At 39.9% G+C, this 19,556-nt stretch overlaps 1 protein-coding gene across 5 annotated transcripts in view; it reads left to right on the top strand.

Moving 5' to 3' along the window:
• slc10a7 (solute carrier family 10 member 7) overlaps positions 1 to 19,556 on the top strand; it is a 269,973-nt gene that overhangs the window by 181,840 nt on the left and 68,577 nt on the right. For all 5 annotated transcript variants that reach the window (XM_043699319.1, XM_043699311.1, XM_043699337.1 and 2 more), the window contains exons 6-7: positions 6,252 to 6,287; positions 18,375 to 18,458. In XM_043699319.1, coding sequence (XP_043555254.1) covers positions 6,252 to 6,287; positions 18,375 to 18,458 — 120 coding nt within the window. The remainder of the gene's footprint in view (positions 1 to 6,251; positions 6,288 to 18,374; positions 18,459 to 19,556) is intronic.

Here is a 19,556-nt window from a genome sequence, read left to right as displayed (position 1 = left end):
AATGATTGCTGCACTGCTAGATGTCTTTAAGATGAAATGTTAAATCAAGGCCCAATCTGACCTCTCAAGTCGGGTGGAAAAGGTCCCATAGCACAATTTTGAATAAAGATATGAACGTACTAGTTACTGGCTAATATTTATATCTCAATCATTGTGACATAAAAAGATAATCTGGTAATTCTCACATTTCCCATTGTGGGAGCTTACTGTATGACATCTGTCTACAATGTTACATTTTTTTTGAAGGTGACTAGATTGCAAATAGACCAACAGCTAAGAATGTATGCTATAAAGGTTTTTTAAATTAATAATCAGCTATATTTTAAAAAAATAATATACCATATATACATGTAAAAGTCGAGGTTTTTAGACTAGTTTTAAAGGTTAAATTTATGGAGTCGATTATTACACTGATACTATTTTGAGGGGCTGGAATTCATGCTGTAGTCTGAAATACTGTATCATTAGCAGAAGTCAATTTGATCACTCAACTGATCCCAGGTAAAGAAGAAAAATACAATGAATTAAGGTAAAGGTAATTACTGGATAGAGGCAATAGAAACAAGAATGAATTACTGGTAGTAAATCTTATTTATTCATACTGTTATGAAAATTTAACGTCAAACACAAAGGTTCATTGAAATCCTGCAAAATCACACTCTTCAACATCATCATGGCCTGATATAATGGCACACTTATTAAGTTCTGAATGTGTAAGCTTCTTGAACTTTCCTGCCAAATTCTTCTGTTTCCCTCCCATTTACTCTCGTATGGTATGAACCTCAGCTACATTAACAATTTTGTCAACGAATTATTATTTCATAGCTAATATATCTCATTATTCAGATATAATGGCACAATTAAAATGATTAACTTCTTAATGATATTAACTTCTAAATGTATAGTAAACAAAGTGCGGTAAGTACCAGTAGGCTTAGTACCGGTCTGAATGAATGAATGGAGACGCGATATAGTAAACAAAGGGCGATGAGTAGAGTTACCGGTATGAATGAATGAATGAATGCAGTTTTGTTTAAGTGGGTCAACATGCAGTTTCCTTTTTAAGTGGTTTGTAATGCGATATGGTAGGGTCGACTTTTACATGAGATATATGGAAAATACAAGATGTTTTGGCCAAAAATAGAGGGTCGATTTTTACACTAGTATATACACGGTAATGCCAAATTGATGAATAGTCTTTAATTTCATCATGAAGGAAAGTTTTCTAAATAAGCATTGTTAATTGAATTCCACAGCATATGTTTCACTATATACATAATAATGCAGATTCTGCTGAAATGAGGATTTGCACACCTGGGTTTTAAGATTCTTGATCCGTAAAGTTCTTGAAAGTACAAACTGACAGTGAAGTGGCAAGGGCACAGGACTTTTGGGGCTTTGGAGAACATTGAAGTAAGGATACATCCCCTTAATGAGATTTAAGGATTGAGAAGTAAACAATGGAAGGACAGGGAAGGGGAGTGATCTATAATATGTAAAACAAGGCTCAGTAAGAGAAAAGGGAAAAGACGAGAAAGATTGAGTTGAGTACAAGAGAGAAAACAAAAGGTGGAAATGGAAAGTATGAAAAATATTGGCACATGTGAAACACATCTTAAACTGACTTGAATGCACCTTTGATATTTTTGCATGAATGCAATTGCTGTGCATGCACAAATTTATCCTTTCAGTTGGATAGATGATATTAGTGCTGATGGGAATTTAAGGTCAATATTTAACAATAGTCATGCCAGACATGATCAATTATGAGGAATAAATCAGTTTAAGTACCACATAACACACAAAATGTGTTATTAAACAGTCTTGACAGTCCTTTTAGCTTGTGTGCTTTAATTTACATTGTGATCAACTATGTGTTAACAACAACTTACATTTTGTTGCTAACAAATCTCTTTTCCTGTTCTCACCATCTGTCTGAGGTGGGGCATATTTCATCACTCTCTGTTTGTGGGCTCTGACTTTGCAAGGACTGCGACAATACTGTGGTAAAGTTAAACTAGAAATAGGGTTAATTTCATACATTCTTCGATTTGGAGCAGGGAGGGAGAGTCTTGCAACACAAACACACTTAAAAATATAGGAGGAGGTACAGAATTGGAACAGATAAAGAGATTATTTAATCAATAACAGTTTAATACAAAGCAATATTAGTTTAGCAATATTAGTTTATCAACATCCTTGCTTTAAAAGTGGAGTCTAAAGCTGGCGTTAGCAGTTTAGAATTCATTTGTGGGATGGATTGATGGATTATCCAGTAGTTAAGCAGTTTTAGACAACTTCTGTTGGAAAAAATAGTCTTCTGAGGAAGAAGTGCTTAACAGTTTTGACGAAAGGAGGGTTTTCCTCCTAGAATGTACAAATGCATGTTGGTGGCTGTTTCCTCCAACCCAGAAGTCTTTTTCTTTGTAGACTGGAGTTGATGGTGTTGACTATTGTCTGTAGTTGCTGTGTGAAACAGCACTAACTTCTTTGAGGCAGGGTCCTGGGTTCAATTCCAGCCTCACCGCTGTCTGTGTGAAGTTTGCACATTCTCCCTATGTCTACATAGGATTCCTCAGAGTGCTCCGGTTTCCTCCCACAATCCAAAGGTGTGCAGGTTAGGTGAATTGGCCATGCTAAATTACCCATAATGTTCAGGGATGTGTAGGTTAGATGCATTAGCTAGGAGAAAACAATAGGATAGTGGTGTAGGGAAATGAGTCTGGGTGGGTTGCTCTTCAGGGGGTTGGTGTGGACTTGTTGGGTCGAAGGGCCTGTCCCTACGCTGTAGGGATTCTATGATTTTAATTGCTTGCTGTTTCAAATTTATATAGTTGAAAAGGTAATTAGATTCCATACAGTGGGATTCATTCAACTAAGCCCATAGGGGAGAAGATGTAGTTTCTATTGAGACAAAGGTTTATATTGCAGGTAGCAAACTGTTCATGGACTCATTGCAGGAATTAAGTTCAAAGTCATTGACGCATCTGGAAGGACAGGTGTAACCTGTAATTACATTATGTAAGCAATTTTTCTTGTAGATGATTGCCTTTGTAGCAGATAATAACAATAGTTAGTGTTCCAAACCCATCAGAAGGTATCTGGCTGCACTTTGTCTGACTAACATTGACTTTGCAAGTGTACCTAAAAGATTATTGCTAAATCCAATCAAATGATTGTAGCAGCCATTTTTTGCTGGGCTGTTCACTATCTTTTCAGATTAGTCACTAAGTACATACACATACATTGACAATTTAGCTTTTGTTTTATCTCTCCATGGCAGTTTATATAGAGCCTTGAACATTTAAATGTCCCAAGTGACACTAAGCCAGATGAGATGTGTGTTTGTGACCAAATGCTTTGTTAAAGTATAATGAAAAGTGTTTAATATGTAGGTTTTTACATTTTTAGATTGGGATTTCAAAATAGAGGCACATAGATATGGGTTAGTTCTGTGAAGTTTGTTTTGATAAAGTATGTCAGAAAATCATTTTTTCAGAGATCTATGAGCTCCCAGAAGAGACATGACTGCAGTCAAGTGCCTGGGAGAAACCTCTTATAGTGTAATGGAAAAATGTTTTGCAATTTAGTTTATGATGAACAGTGTATACACATTAAGGGAAATTGTTTTGTTTTAAGAACAATGATCTTAAAAGTTCAGTTCAGGAGAGAGCAGCTTTCCTTCTAAAGGAGAACTACATTTAAAATCTACTATCTGCTATAGTGGGATTTGAACCATGTCCCCAGGTTACAGAGATAGGGAGCAGAAAAGAATGGAGGGAATTTAAAACAAGAATTTTGACATCAGTGAAAGTGTTTTATAGCCTAAAGTTTTCAAGCCAGAAAAGTTTGTATAGAAGTCATCAAGTAGTTAGAACTGAGAAAGATTAGGTCCTCAAAATTGTGAAACATTCAAGCTCAGGGACTGGAAATGAGTCATAAAATTAGCTCTACATTTCACAAAAAATAAATCGGAAGAATCATTTTAGTCTTAGAGTTGAGACTGAAGTATAATTTCTTTGCACGTGAATCTCTTTAACAGATATAGTGTCAGAGACCTAAGTGCATCAGCTTCCAGAAGACATGTCTACCAAGAACATACCTTTTCTTCTACTTTTTCTACAAGTTCTGTACCATATTATTATTGATAGATGAGTAGTCATATGTTTTAGAAGTACTTGGTGCCATAAATTCAGTTTTGAAGTTGAATATAGTCAACGTGGCTTTGTGCGTTGGAAATAGTATTTCACTAATTGATTGAATTTTTTGAAGTAGTAACAAAGAGGATTGAGGAGGACGGAGCAGTGGATGTGATCTACATGGACTTCAGTGAGGTGTTCGACAAGGATCTTCATGGTAGACTGATTAGCAAGGTTAGATCACGCAAAACTAGCCGATTGGATACAGAACTGGCTCGAAAATAGAAGACGGTGGTGGTGGAGGGTTGTTTTTCAGACTGGAGGCCTGTGACCAGTGAAGTGCCACAAGGTTCGGTGTTGGGTCCAATGCTTTTCATCATTTATATAAATGATTTGGATGTGAACATAGGAGGCATGGTTAATAAGGTTTCAGATGACACCAAAATAGGAGGTGTAGTGGACAGTGAAGAAGGTTATCCTCTGAGTACAGCAGGACCATGGCCAGATGGGTCAATGGGTCGAGGAGGGGCAGATGAAGTTTAATTTAGATAAAAGTGAGGTGCTGCATTTTGAAAAGGCAAATCAGGGCAGGACTTATACACTTAATGGTAAGGTCCTGGGGAATGTTGCTAAACAAAGAGACATTGGAGTGCAGGTTCATAGTTTCTTGAAAGTGGAGTCGCAGAGAAACAGGATAGTGACAAAGGCATTTGGTAGGTTTGCCTTCCTGTTTCCATGCTGTACAGCCTTTGACTCTATATTATTCACCTAAAAAGGTAAATTTTGAATTTGTAAGCATGCTGTTTTATTGTATTATCCTTTTCAGTAAAATGATGCATTTGGTTCAGTGGAAAGGGAATTTACTGTTTGCCGGTTTGACTTATGTTTGACAGCATTGAATTTTTGACATCTTTATGAAGTCTATTCTCACTTTGTATGAAAATGTCACTGTGAAACCCAATAGCTCTATCCATTATGCAAACCTACTGCAAACAAAAGAAGTCCATTGAAATAGTTGTGCCCTCATTTTTGACAAGGAAAATAGCTTTTATCTCTATTTCTTATATCATAAGTTTTCACTGTTATATGTATGAGTGGAAGTCACATTATCCACTGTGAATAAACCAAACACTATCATATAAATTGGCCTACAAAACCCTGGCAAACAACTATGGCCTTGATATGAACGCTCCCTCTGGACAGGGGAGAATTCAGAAGGGGTAGGGAATTTTTGGTAATGTGAAATTCAGGTATCTGATCACAACTTAGAAACACCAACAAGCCAACAATAATAGATGGGATGATTTTAAATTAATTAATGATGCATGGATTTCCCAGAGTGTGCACGAGCATTGAGGGAGGAGGGAGGGGGGACTGATGGTGTCAGGAAACTTTAAAGTGAAGCAAACGGAGTGAATAAAGCTATGACATACCTCAGATGATCCTGCTCCCCAGGTTGAGTAGCTCTTTTACCATTCCATCTGAGCTGAGAGATGCAGTAGTACTTGCCTGAGTCCCTGCAGGCTTCTCCAGCTCCAATACACAGCATTTAGCCACTCCTAACCCCACTGTTTGCATCTTGTGCGCTAAGCCAGGCTGACCTTAAACCACTCCCACTCTGCAGATGATCTCTTTCCATCTCCATCACATTTAATAGGTTTTCTCTCCACAAGCCATCTCTCAAAGCATATGTATTTCTGTCCTGCTTTTGTCCATTTTGTGGCCAATATTATTCAAAAGTTTGTTCATTGAAGATGTCAATTTGTGTATTTGGACCTTCATTTTTACATTGATAGTTGTCAGGTCTGTGGAACCAACTGTTTATTTGGGCCATGTTCCACAAAGCTTTTCTCATAGCTACTAATCCAAAAAGCTATGGGTGCTAGTCCCAGCAAAGCAGCCTTCCAGAATAGGGAAATAATTTGTGGTCAATTGACACCCTTGAAAGGAAACTAGATAAATATGTTCGATGAAGTTTTGAGGATTGCAAAAATGTTACGCAATTGCTTGGTTTATTCTTAAAATGGAATATTAATCATTTTTTAAATTTATTGTTTGTTTTACATGAACTGCTTTCCTGTAAAGAGCAATTATCAATATACTCTCTTTCAGGGAATTGTTGTCACACCGCTACTACTTCTGCTGTTTGTGAGTACATAGATTAATAAATACTTGTATATTTGTGTTTTTGAAATTATGTCCAACTGTAAAACTTCCAAAAGCTCATTTTAAATTATTTTTTCTAAGTTCTTGAATTTACATATATTGTATAAGTACATTGATGTGCTTAACCTTGAAAATAGCTTGTATGTTCTTCCCTACTGTTTTTATGTTTAAAATTCATAGCTTATATGGTATCATGATTTCATGATACTTCTATAAAAGCAGTTGAAAATCTCAGTGCAACATATGCTTATTTTATGATATTTTGCAGTTTAGAAACTGTGTTTGTTAAACTGTACATGGCATTTGTCATATAATATGCATGTGCTGTCTACACTCTGGATATATCATCAAGGTAAACAGTTTTTAAAAAAAGGAAAGGAAAATTTGGCATTTGTTTTGAGAAAAATTAAAAAGCAAGAGACTAAAAGCAGTGGTTGTGGCTCATCTGACGTACTATCTGAAATTTTAGCCTACTCACTATGAGAGTAATGTACTACCATTTGGGTGGCACGTTGGCCCAGTGGTTAGCACTGCTGCCTCACAGCACCAGAGACCCGGGTTCAATTCCCGCCTCAGGCGACTGACTGTGTGGAGTTTGCACGTTCTCCCCGTGTCTGTGTGGGTTTCCTCCGGGTGCTCCGGTTTCCTCCCACAGTCCAAAGATGTGCAGGTCAGGTGAATTGGCCATGCTAAATTGCCCATAGTGTTAGGTAATGGGTAAATGTAGGGGTATGGGTGGGTTGCGCTTCGGCGGGTCGGTGTGGACTTGTTGGGCCGAAGGGCCTGTTTCCACACTGTAATGTAATGTAATCTAATCTAATCTAAAGTACAGTCCAGATTTTACAGGATAATGCAGAATTTAAGACCTCATCTTTTAAATCATTCAATTTGAGGAGATTAAAAAGAATCTGATCTGGTTTTTAAATTAATAGAAGGAATAGACAAGGTAACTGTTAGATTATTTCCATTAATGTGCCTGACCCCAGATTAATATTTCCGTTGCTATGCCTGACAACAGGCTGCCAAAGAAACAGCTCTACTCTGAACTCGGTCACACTGAGAAATTCTCAGGACAGTGGAAATACTTTAGGGATGTCTTTAAACCTACTGAAAATGGCAAACTTGCCTTTTGAATCATAGGAGGCCCTGGCTTGTGACCAAACAAAAATGAATAAGGCTAAATTAGGAAATACCACTCACATCAAGAAGCAAAATTGAGACATAAAAGACAGTATGCAAACCTCCACATAGCCCATCTACTGAATACTTCAAAATGCCACTTTCAAGGCTTTGGGAGTAAGGAAATGACTTCTTTGCTTCTGACTTGCTGTTGTAGACAGTGTTTATAAGACTGGTCCAAAATAGTTTCTTGTCAATGGTAATCTCTGGGATGTTGATAGTGGCTGTTTCAGTGATAGTAATGCCATCGAATGTCAAGGACCAATACTTAGATCATCTCTTGTTGGAGATGATTGTTACCTGGCACTTATGTGGCATGAATATTACTTGCTAACCCTGTATATTATCCAGACCTTACTGCATTTGGGTGTGGGCTGCTTCAGTATTTGAAGAGTAAACCCACTTCTAACCATACAATGGAGGGAAGGTTATTGAGAAGCAGCTAAACATGATTGAGCCTAGGACACTACCTAAGGAGTTCTTGCAGAGATAGAGTCATAGAGATGTACAACATGGAAACAGACCTTTCAGTCCAGCCCGTCCATGCCGACCAGATATTCCCAACTCAATCTAGTCCCACCTGCCAGCACCCAGCCCATATCCCTCCAAACCCTTCCTATTCATATACCCATCCAAAAGCCTCTTAAATGTTGCAATTGTACCAGCCTCCACCACTTTCTCTGGCAGCTTATTCCATACATATACCACCCTCTGCGTGAAAAAGATGCCCCTTAGGTCTCTTTTATATCTTTTCCCCCCTCACCCTAAACTTATGCCCTCTAGTTCTGGACTCCCCCACCCCACAGAAACGACTTTGCCTATTTATCCTATCCATGCCCCTCATTATTTTGTAAACCTCTATAAGGTCACCCCTCAGCCTCCGACGCTCCAGGGAAAACAGCCCCAGCCTGTTCAGCCTCTCCCTATAGCTCAAATTTTCCAACCCTAGCAACATGCTTGTAAATCTTTTCCGAACCCTTTCAAGTTTCACAACATCTTTCCGATAGGAAGGAGACCAGAATTGCACGCAGTATTCCAACAGTGGCCTAACCAATGTCCTGTACAGCCGCAACATGCCCTCCCAACTCATGTACTCAATACTCTGACCAATAAAGGAAAGCATACCAAATGCCACCTTCACTATCCTATCTACCTGCGACTCCACTTTCAAGGAGCTATGAACCTGCACTCCAAGGTCGCTTTGTTCAGCAACACTTCCTAGGACCTTATTAAGTGGATAAGTCCTACTAAGATTTGCCTTTCCAAAATACAGCACCTCGCATTTATCTGAATTAAACTCCATCTGCCACTTCTCAGCCTATTTGGCCCATCTGGTCCAGATCCTGTTGTAATCTGAGGTAATCTGTTGTAAACCCTCTTTGCTGTCCACTACACCTCCAATTTTGGCGTCATCTGCAAATTTACTAACTGTACCTCTTATGCTCCAAATCATTTACGTAAATGACAAAAAGTAGAGGACCCAGCACTGATCCTTGTGGCACTCCACTGGTCACAGGTCTCCAGTCTGAAAAACAACCCTCCACCACCACTCTCTGTCTTCTACCTTTGAGCCAGTTCTGTATCCAAATGGCTAGTTCTCCCTTTATTCCATGACATCTAACTTTGTTAATCAGTCCCCCATGGGGAACCTTGTCGAACGCCTTACTGAAGTCCATATAGAACATGTCTACCGCTCTGCCCTCATCAATCCTCTTTGTTACTTCTTTGTTTTGAACCTGAGATGACAACAACAATTACAAATATCTTCATTTATACTAGGTATGATTACAACTAGTGAAGTGTTTTCCCTTTGACTTCCGTTGAATCTAGGTTTGAGAGGGCACTCCTTGATGCCAGGCTTGGTCAAATGTAGCTTTGATGCCAAAGACAGTCACTTTCCCCTCACCCCTACAATTTTGCACTTCTGCTCATGTTTGAAGCAAGGTTGTAATGCAATCAGGAACTGAATGTCCCTGTTGGAAACAAACTGAGTACCAGAGACAGTTTATTGCTAATTGTTTTACTGAAGATGGAGACCAGATTAATGGGGTGACAATTGGATGTGTTAAATTTGTCCTAAATCTGCTGTCCTTGTCCTTCTATATGGAAGTAGTCATGGGTTTGGAAGGTGCTGTCTCAGGAACTTTGTGTTTCTGCAGTGCATCTTTGTAAATAGTCCACACTGCTACTGAGCATAGGTGATCGAAGAAATGAATGCTTGCAGATGTGGTATTAATCAACTGAGCTACTTTGTCCCAGACGGTGTCTATTTTTTTTGAGTGTTGTTGGAGGTGTATTCATCCGTGCACGTGGGGTGTATTCCATCATACCGAGAAGACTGCGGATGCTGGAAATCAAAAACAAAACCAGAAATTGCTGGAAAAACTTCGTAGGTCTGGCTGCATCTGTGGAGAGACTTCTCACTTTGTACTTTTATTTTCCATCATACTCCTGATTGGAGCCTTCTAGCTGGTTGGCAGGCTTTGGGGAGTCACTCACCTAGCCTCTGACCTGGTCTTAGAGTCATACAGCACACAAACAGACCATTTGACCCATCATGTCGATGTCAACCAACAAATGCCAAGCTGCACTAATCCCATTTATCTGCATTGGTCCGTAGCTTACTATGCCCTCGCATTTCAAGAGCTTGTCCTGGTGCTACTTAAATGTTGCTAGAGTACCTGACTCCTCCTCCCTTTCAGGCAATGCATTTCTTATTTCTACTACCTTCCGGATGAACTTTTTCTCAGATCTCCTCTAAACCACTTACTTCTCGCCTTAAACGTGTACTGTTTAGTTCTAGACATGGCTGCCATGAAGAAAAGATTCTCACAATCTACCTCTCCTAATTTTATGTACCTCAATCAGATACTCCTCAGTCTCCTTTGCTCCAAGGAGAAAACACTCTGCCTATCCAATCCACCCTCGTAACTGAGTGTTTTCATCTTATGCCACAAATCACCTAACGGAGAGTTTGCCCCAATACCCATTGAATTCAGTTTAGTTAGGGCTTCTTGATGCCACACTTGGTTGAATGCAGCCTTGAATCAAGGTCTATCAATCTCCCCTCACTGCTGGAATTCACCACCATTGTCCATGTTTGAACCAAGGATGCAATGAGGTCAGGAGCTGAATGGCCCTGGCAGAATCCAAATTGAAGATCAGTAAACAGTTTATTGCTGAGCAGCTGCTTCTTGAAAGCACTATTGATGACCTCTTCCCTCACTTAACTGATTGAGAATAGAACAAGGCAGTAATTGGCTGCGCTATATAGGAATTAAGAGGTTCTATTGCAGCTGTACAGGACATTGGTTAGGCCACTTTTGGAATATTGCATTCAATTCTGGTCTTCCTGCTATAGGATGTTGTGAAACTTGAAAGGGTTCAGAAAAGATTTATAAAGATTTAGCCAGGGGTAAAGGGTTTGAGCCACAGGGAGAGGCTGAATAGACTAGGGTTATTTTCTCTGGACCATCAGAGGCTGAGGCATGACCTTATACAAGTTTACAAAATCATGAGGGGCATAGATAGGTTGAACAGCCAAGATCTTTTTCCAAGGGAAGCAGAATCCAAAACTAGAGTGCATGAGTTTAAGGTAAGAGGGAAAAGATTTAAAAGGTATCTAAAAGGCAACTTTTTCACACAGCGGATTAAAGTGAGCTGCCAGAGGAAGTGGTGCAAGCTGGTACAATTACATTATTTAAAAAGTATCTGGATGGGTAATTAAAAGGAAGAGTTTAGAGGGATATGGGCCACATACTTGCAAATTGGGCTAGATTAAAATATCTGGTGGACATGGAAAAGTAGGACGGAAGGGTCTGTTTCCATGCTGTATCGCTGTATGACATATGATTGGCAGATGCCAGTGTTGAAATTGTACTGGATCAGCTTGATTAGGGGATCAGCAAGTTCTGAAGCACAAGTCTTCAGTACTATCACTGTAGTGTAGTCAGGACCCATAACCTTTGCAGTATCCATTGCTTTCAATCATTTCTTGATATCAGGTGGAGTCAATCGAATTAGACAAACGGGAGGCTGGAAAACACAGCAAGCCAAGCAGCATCAGGAGGTGGAGAAGTCAACATTTTGGGTATTAGCCCTTCTTCAGGACTAGATGTAGGGATAGGGGGAACAAAGATAAGGACACCTTTCTCCCCTTTCTGGACCTCTCCATTTCTGCTCTGACAAGGAGACATTCCACTCCCAAGCATCCCAGATGTCGTCCTATTTCAAACACTGTTTCTCCTTTGTCCCCCTCATCATCCAGACAGCCCTCCATTCCCCATTCCACTGTCCTAAACCCCTCCCGCCCCCTAAACATCATAAAGATAGGGTCCCCCTTGATCCCACTTCCCAGCCTCCACAACCAACGTCTCATCCTTGAACACCTCACTAAATAGACCCTGCTACCCAGATCATCTTCCCCCTTCCACCCATCTGCCTTCTGCAAAGACTGTTCTCTTTGTCACTCCTTGATTCGCGCCACACTCCCCACTAAACCCTCCAATACCTTACCCTGGAAAGAATGGGATGCAACAGCTTTCCAAACACCACCTCCCTCACCTCCATCCAGGGCCCCAAACAGTCCTTCCAGAGGTTCACTCGCACCTCTTCCAACCTAGTCTACTACATTCAATGTTCCTGATTTGGTTTTCTCTCGATCAGTGAGATTAAGCATAGACTAGTTGATCATTTCACCGTGCATCTTGGCCTGGTCCGAAATGGCCAGCCTGACTTCCCGGTCATCACCCAGTTCGATTCCCCCTCCCACTCCCCTTCCAACAAGTCCATCCTCGGCCGCCTCCATTGCTGCAGTGGATCAGACCATGAATTGGAGGAACAACACCTTATCTTCCACCTGGGCAGCCTACATCCCAGATTACTTAATATTGTGTTCTCTAATTTCAAATAACCTTCCCACCCATCCCCTGGTTCCCTTTCCAACCCCACCTCCTCCCTTCCATTCCACCTACTGACCCTTCCTTCTAGCTACTGACTGGATTTGTCTCCCATCGATCAACCAGCTCATACCCGCTTCCTGTGTCCACCTATCACTATCTCAGCATTCCGTTGGAGAAGGGTTAATATCTGAAACTTTGACTTCTCCACTTCCTGATGCTGCCTGGCTTGCTGTGTTGTTCCAGCCTCTTGTTTGTCTACTTTGGAGTCCAGCATCTGTATTTCTTTTGTCTCTCATGGAGTCAATCGATTTGTCTGATGACTGTCATCTGTGACGCTAGGGTCCACTGGACGAGGTCAAGATGGATCATCCATTTGGCAGTTGTAGCTGAAGATAGCTTCAACTGTATATAATGCAGTTAGTGTTGAGGATGTGGAGAATCCTCCAGTGAGTTGTTTAATTGTCCACTACCATTCACAACTGGATGTGGCAGGACTACAGAGCTTAGATCTGATCTGTCAGTGGTGGGATTGCTTAGCTCTGTGTATCTCTTGTTGCTTTTGTTGTTTGACATGTAAGTAGTCCTGTTTGATAGTTTCACCAGGCTGGCATCTCATTTTTAGGTATTCCTTGAGTTGATTCTGGCGTTCCCTCCAACACTTGTCATTGAACCAGGGTTGATCATCGATAGTAATGATTGAGTGAGGGATTGTGAGGCTGCATGTTGTCTTGGAATCCAGTTCTGCTGCTGTCGATAGCCTGCAGTATCTCATGGATGCCCAGTTATAAGTTGTTAGATCTGTTTGAAGTCAGTCCTATTCAGCACAGTGACATGCCACACAACAGGCAGGAGGGTATTCTCAATCTCCATTGCTCATCTCTCACATATTCACCAAACGTCTATGCACCACACTTAATCTCTCTTACACTCATCAATGACTAAATTGCTTGTCACCGGCAGAACTTTCGAAGATTTGTGCCAGCGGCACCTTATATAAAGCCCAGCCATGCACCAGATCAAAATGATCGTGACAGTTATTTTTCATTTCAATTGCACAATTACAACATGGATAAGGATAAAAGGCAACACAGGTTGTGCTTTGCAGAGTGAGTTGCAGGCTCAACTTGGTAATCTAGCGAATTTCTTGCCCAATACCTCCATACTCCTTTTCATTTGCATAACCTCACAACTCTCAATTCCGAGCTTCTTCACATTCCACCAAATTCTTTCAATTAGGTTTTTGTCTCCCAACATTACTCTATTGACCCAAGGCCAATAGGTTACATGTCAACCAACCTGATGCACTGTTCCTTCTTGCTCACTCACTCGTGCACACACACGTCCCCAGTCTCCTGTCCATATATATTGAGTTCCCACTGCGATTGTCGTCCCCTCTGCATTCCAACAAGTTACAGGCAATCCTAGTAATCGACTCCCTACTCTAACAGTAGCATCTAATAAACTACCTTGACCCCAAGAACTGAGTGTGATCCACCCTCTTGACTGATTTGGAAGGACTGTCCGTCAGGACTGACAGTGATCCAACATTGGACTGATCTGTGTGCACGTCGCAAACTTACCTATTGTGAATCTATAGACTAGCAGCATTAGATCTGTGAGAGTAACTGTAGCCCAGTCCCTAAACCTGACCACCTAAACACCTGACTGACTGCATTAGATCTCTGGACATAGATCAAATGTTGCTCTTGAATTGCTATGACAAGAGTTCGTGACTAATGACTGTCCACATTGACTTGACTAAGGACTGATCACAGTAGGCTGAAGATGTGATTGGTAGATGAAGTTCAATGCTGATCGTGATAGGTCAGAGAGGAGAGTGGAGTGGATAGGTGGGAAGGAAGATGGACAAGTAGGTCAGGTCAAGAGGGCGGTGCTGAGTTGGAAGGTTGGACCTGGGATAAGGTGGGGATAGGGGAAATGACCTATCACCTTCCCCCTCAACTTCATCTACCTATCGCATCCTCAGCTCCCTCGCCCAAAAGCCCCACCACCTCCCATTTATCTCTAAGCCCCCTAGGGCCACCTATTCATTCCTGCTGAAGAGCTTATGCTTGAAACGTCGATTCTCTTGCTCCTCGGATGCTGCCTGACTGGCTTTGCTTTTCCAGCACCACACTCTTTGACTCTTATATCCAGTATCTGCAGTCCTCACTTTCTCCCAGTTGATTCACACCCCTCATTGTAGACTCAGTGATGTGAAGGAACATACTGTCCAGAACCACCTAGTTGTCATTGTAGTGGCTGGTATATTGCGTCTAGAAACATTGCACTCATCCACGGACTTCTTCGACAAACACATTGACCTAGACCCAATATACCAGCCACTACAACGAACACTGGAACCGGCAACAAGAAGCAGCAGGAATGGAACCAAATAAATTCCAGAAGAGACAGTACAGCAGTGCTTCACAGGAGGCTCCAAAGTTCTGAAGATGTCACCTAGATAGGGGGCAAAACTTCCCAGCTCAACGAACAACTGAGCTACAAATCTTTACGCAAACCTTGAATAAGAAGCTTGTGTTTCATTGGTAAAATCAAATCAGTATCATTGCATACTTGCGTCAGTGAATGGCCACGTTCTTTTTTTAAAAAATTTGTCAAACAAGATTTCAAACTGCGATCTAGCTTATCTAATAGTCGCATTAGCTGGCACCATAATTGTTTGTTTATGTAACTTCTGTGTCATCATTGAAAAGTACTCACTAACAAGAGAAATAATTTACCTGCTCCCCAGGCTAATTTTAGCGAAGAAAGGCAAGTTTACATAAAACCAAAGGTAAACAATTAGGAATATCTAGATCTTTTTCAGCAATCTGTTCAGCCACATTATAACACACCATGGAGCAGGTCTGTCATGAACCCGTGCCTTCTGGCCCAACTGTAGAGACGAACTCCTACTGCCCCACAACAGTCCATTAGGAAAATCTAACCTGGGAGTATTTTCACAGATCTGGTTGTGGTAAAGATTGTTTTCTTCATCTGTGCTAAAGTTAATTTGTTTGGACCAAAAATGAAATTTGAACCAATAGATTTGGATGACTTTCAGTCATTCTAAATACGTTTGTGTTTACTAGCCAGTTACAGAATAACATTAACCCAGGAATGGATCATTGTACCCATTCTATTATAGAAACCTAAAAAGTGTTGGATCATTCTGGTGTTTGGAAGAAATTATTTCAAAAGTATCCTTTTAAATCCTCTTAAGATTTTGCCAGATTTAAAGAGTCACTGCTTTCTGTATGATTGTTAATGCCGGCTGCTGATATTGTGTTATGTTTTTCTTATTTATTTCAGTACAGTAAATATAAGGGTTTAATTGTGTTTATAAAAGTCTAATTATAATATACATATTTATTTTCATAAAATTCAAACTGCCACTAATTTTCTGGTGAAAATTAATTCAAATTTACCATTAAGCGCCAGGTACTAAATAAGTGTTGATATTTAATAACAATGTAATTATCAGTTCATTACAAAGTAAATGAGTAATGCCAGCAGTGCAAATCTAACTATAACTATAAAGTTAGAATATTCCTGAACAGAACATTTGTTTATGGACCCAATTAACAATAGTAATGTTAAACAATTAATCAGGTATGCATCTGCTATATTTTTCACAGCAGATTTAGTGGATTACTATATACTTTTTAACCTAATCAAAATATCTGCAAAGGCTTGTACAATTCATTAAAACTTCAGTGTGTGAATACATAGAACTATTTTAAGGAATAAAAATTTTTTGTTCTTGCTATGAGCTAAAAGTGCTAAACATGAATGATTATGTATCACTCACTGTGACTGTCGGTGTGCTAAATGAGTGATAGAGCAACAGATAGAGCAACAGGTCTCTAGTCTCCACAAAATGCAGTTCACAGCATATATAGAATGTCTTATTCAGCAGTCTATTTACGTATGTAACAATTCTAATGTTACAGTAATCGGACAATGATTAATTATGATTATTGCACAACTTACTGCTATTCTATAAATACAAGTAGTTCTCCTATAATGCAGTAGTTGCATTCCCGTGCGACATTGTATTATAGAAAATCATGCAATAGAAATAATGGGACCTACAGGAAAAACAGGGTGAGAAGCAAACCACCAAAAATACCAGTAAAAATCAAAATAATTATTGTACTTAGCCTAACACAAACGATAGCACAGTCTAAGTAAATTTTGACATGTTATAACTGACCTGTTGTATGGTTCTGTATAGTGTAATTCATCAGAATCCTCAACTGATTACTCTCGATTGGCATCTATACCTGCTGACTGCACTACATTCTAGATAGTCTTCTGATCCCATGCAATGGTAACACTGCACAAGTCAGAACCCAGAATGAAATCTGTCTTGATAGAGCAAGGGTTGAATCTTAATTTCTTTCACAAAGTGTCAGTTTCGTCAAGCTTTTCGAAGGCTTTCACTTTACAATACTTGGAGACATCTATCACCTTATTTTACAGAACCCACCTAATTTATTACCTACCCCACCCTTTGGTTCCCCTCTCTCTCATTCTAGCACCGTCATTCCATGTGCCATTTCCAAAACAACTCACCACTTTCTGGACATCCCAGAATTAACCAATATCCGTGGTGCAGTACTATCTTTAAAAAGATATTGTGCACCCAGACAAGAGTTGTCATTCCGGAGCTGCCCTGCATGGTTCCTGACATTGGCCCTGGATGTGGCAGACAATGGAGAATTGGTGCCTGTCTTAGTGAGTAGTAATATGGAAATGCTGCTGATGGGGATCAGGTGATGCAGAAAAAGGACATCCTTTTCTCCCAGGCCAAAAGAGGATGCCAGTCTACTTGGAACAATGCCAACCTGGACCAGGGTTACCATCCAGGACAGTGCAATCTCAACCATCTGAAGGAATGCACAGAATGTAAGAAGATGATCAATTACCTTCTCCACTCTGCCACCATCATTCGTTGATATGTCTCACTCACTCTATCTCTGCGATTGTACCCCCCATTTCTTGCAACATCTTCCCCACTCACTCTCATCCTTCCTAACATCTGACCCTGACTAACCCTGAATTTCTTCTGCACAGCCTACACATCCCCTCAGGACATCTCCACACATGCACCAAAAGTACCAGTGTGCCACCCACCTTTCTCTCCCGCACACACTGTGTTCAGAGTTTCCAGTCTCTCACCACCCTGAGCAGCTGACTGACCATCTCCAAGCCCCTTTACTGGCATTTTTTTGCAGTTGATTACTGTAGTGATTAGTCACTGACAGATTCACATGAGTCTCCCGATATTCTTTATCAGCTAAATATATTTTTTAAAACTAAAAGAGAGGAAGTAAGCTCTTAATACAAACAACAAAGCCAAGTTTTAAACTGCTGCTCAACACTGTCCTTTTACTGTTAGTCAATTCCAGTGAAATTTCACTCTTATCTCAACTCTTTTTAAGTTTTTTAATTAACAGATAGCGAGCAGCTTCTTGTCCTCAGGTTGAAGAGACATTCTCACAATGCTTTTCCAAGTCCACTAGCATAAGCATTTCACAATACCTTTCACAAAACTCTTCAGAAGAAAATGCACGAGCCAACTGAGCAGGTGGTGCTAACGCGGAATCCAGTTCTCCGCGTATAATGACACCTTGTGTAGGGGATGAGAGTCGTGTAACAGTGAACGGGAGATCACTTTATAAAAACAAGGTCGACAATTCACAAATCATTTTACAGACAAATCACATTTAATAAATGCACGTTATAGGAGAACTACCTGTACTTTCATGTTTTTATAGTGTTTCTTGTTTATTGCTATAACTTTTAAGTGAATGTGTTCTGTACATATGCTGTATTTATGCATAATGACAAGCATATCACCTTTATCAAAATGCACTGGCTGTCAAGTTATTTTACTTTTTATTTGAATATGGTATGAACATTAAAGGTAGAATATGTTTTGTAATTCACCTTTCATTTTATTTTGTTTCTGCTTTTGCAGCTAGGATCGTCGTCATCAGTGCCATTCAGTTCAATTTTCTCTCAGTTGTTTATGACTGTAGTAATCCCACTCATTTTAGGACAGGTAAGCACAGTTACTGGTATTTCATTAGGTTTTCTGTATGACAACTTCTCTGATGATATTAGAAGTTTCTGTGAACTTAAAATGTGAAGTGTCGGCAGATCAAGCAGAAAATAAATCACATATTAAAGAAGAAACAGCATGTATTTTGTTCCAAAAATGTTAAATAAGGCAGTTAGAACACAAGGAAACCTAGCTGCCCATGTAACAGCACTGAGTAATAGTATTTCAGACTATGGTAATCCATACATTATTATGTACTAAATTATAAAAGATTTTAAATTAAGAAAGCTGTTTTAACTTTTAAAAGTAATCTGTGCATATATTTACATTTTAAGTATAATTTAAATTTTCTGTTGTATCATTAAAAAAAATGTATGTGGTCAAATAAAGTCACAGTCATACAGTGTGGAAGTAGACCTTTCAGTCCAAACATAATCCCAAACTAAACTAATCCCATCTGCCTGCTCCTGGCCCATATCTGTCCAAACCTTTCCTATTTATATACTTATCCAAATGTCTTTTAAACATTGTAATTGTGCCCACACCCACCACTTCCTCAAGAAGGTCATTACACGCAAAATTTGCTTCTTGTGTTTTTTTTTAATCTTTCTCCTCTCATGTTAAAAACGTGCCCCATCATCATGAAAATCTCATCCTCGGGAAAAGACAAGTACCATTAACTCTTACTATATCCCTCATTATTTTATAAATTTCTATAAGGACACCTCTCAGCCTCTTAGGCTCCAGTGAAAGAAATCCCAGCCTATCCAGCCTTTCTTTATAACTCAAACCTTCCATACCTGGCAGCACCTTGGTAAATCTCTTGTGAACCCTGGAGGGCTTAGGGTGCATGTTTTTACTTCGGTTGTTTTTTAAAGAAAAATATTAAACTTGCTGCACTGGCATTTAGAATGTTGTTAAGGTGACTTTATTTCTGATGAAAAATACTTTTATGAGTAATTGTGGAAGATGGACTGTTCCACGTACCCGACAAAGTGACACACTTGGCTGGGGCCCATGCGGCGCCCATTGATACCCCTTTGGTCTTAAGGAAGTGGGACGATTCAAAGGAGAAATTAAGGGTGAGGACCAGTTCGG

Source organism: Chiloscyllium plagiosum, chromosome 1 (assembly GCF_004010195.1).
Source record: "Chiloscyllium plagiosum isolate BGI_BamShark_2017 chromosome 1, ASM401019v2, whole genome shotgun sequence".
Lineage (NCBI taxonomy): Eukaryota > Metazoa > Chordata > Chondrichthyes > Orectolobiformes > Hemiscylliidae > Chiloscyllium > Chiloscyllium plagiosum.
This window is presented reverse-complemented; position numbering and strand designations above follow the sequence as displayed.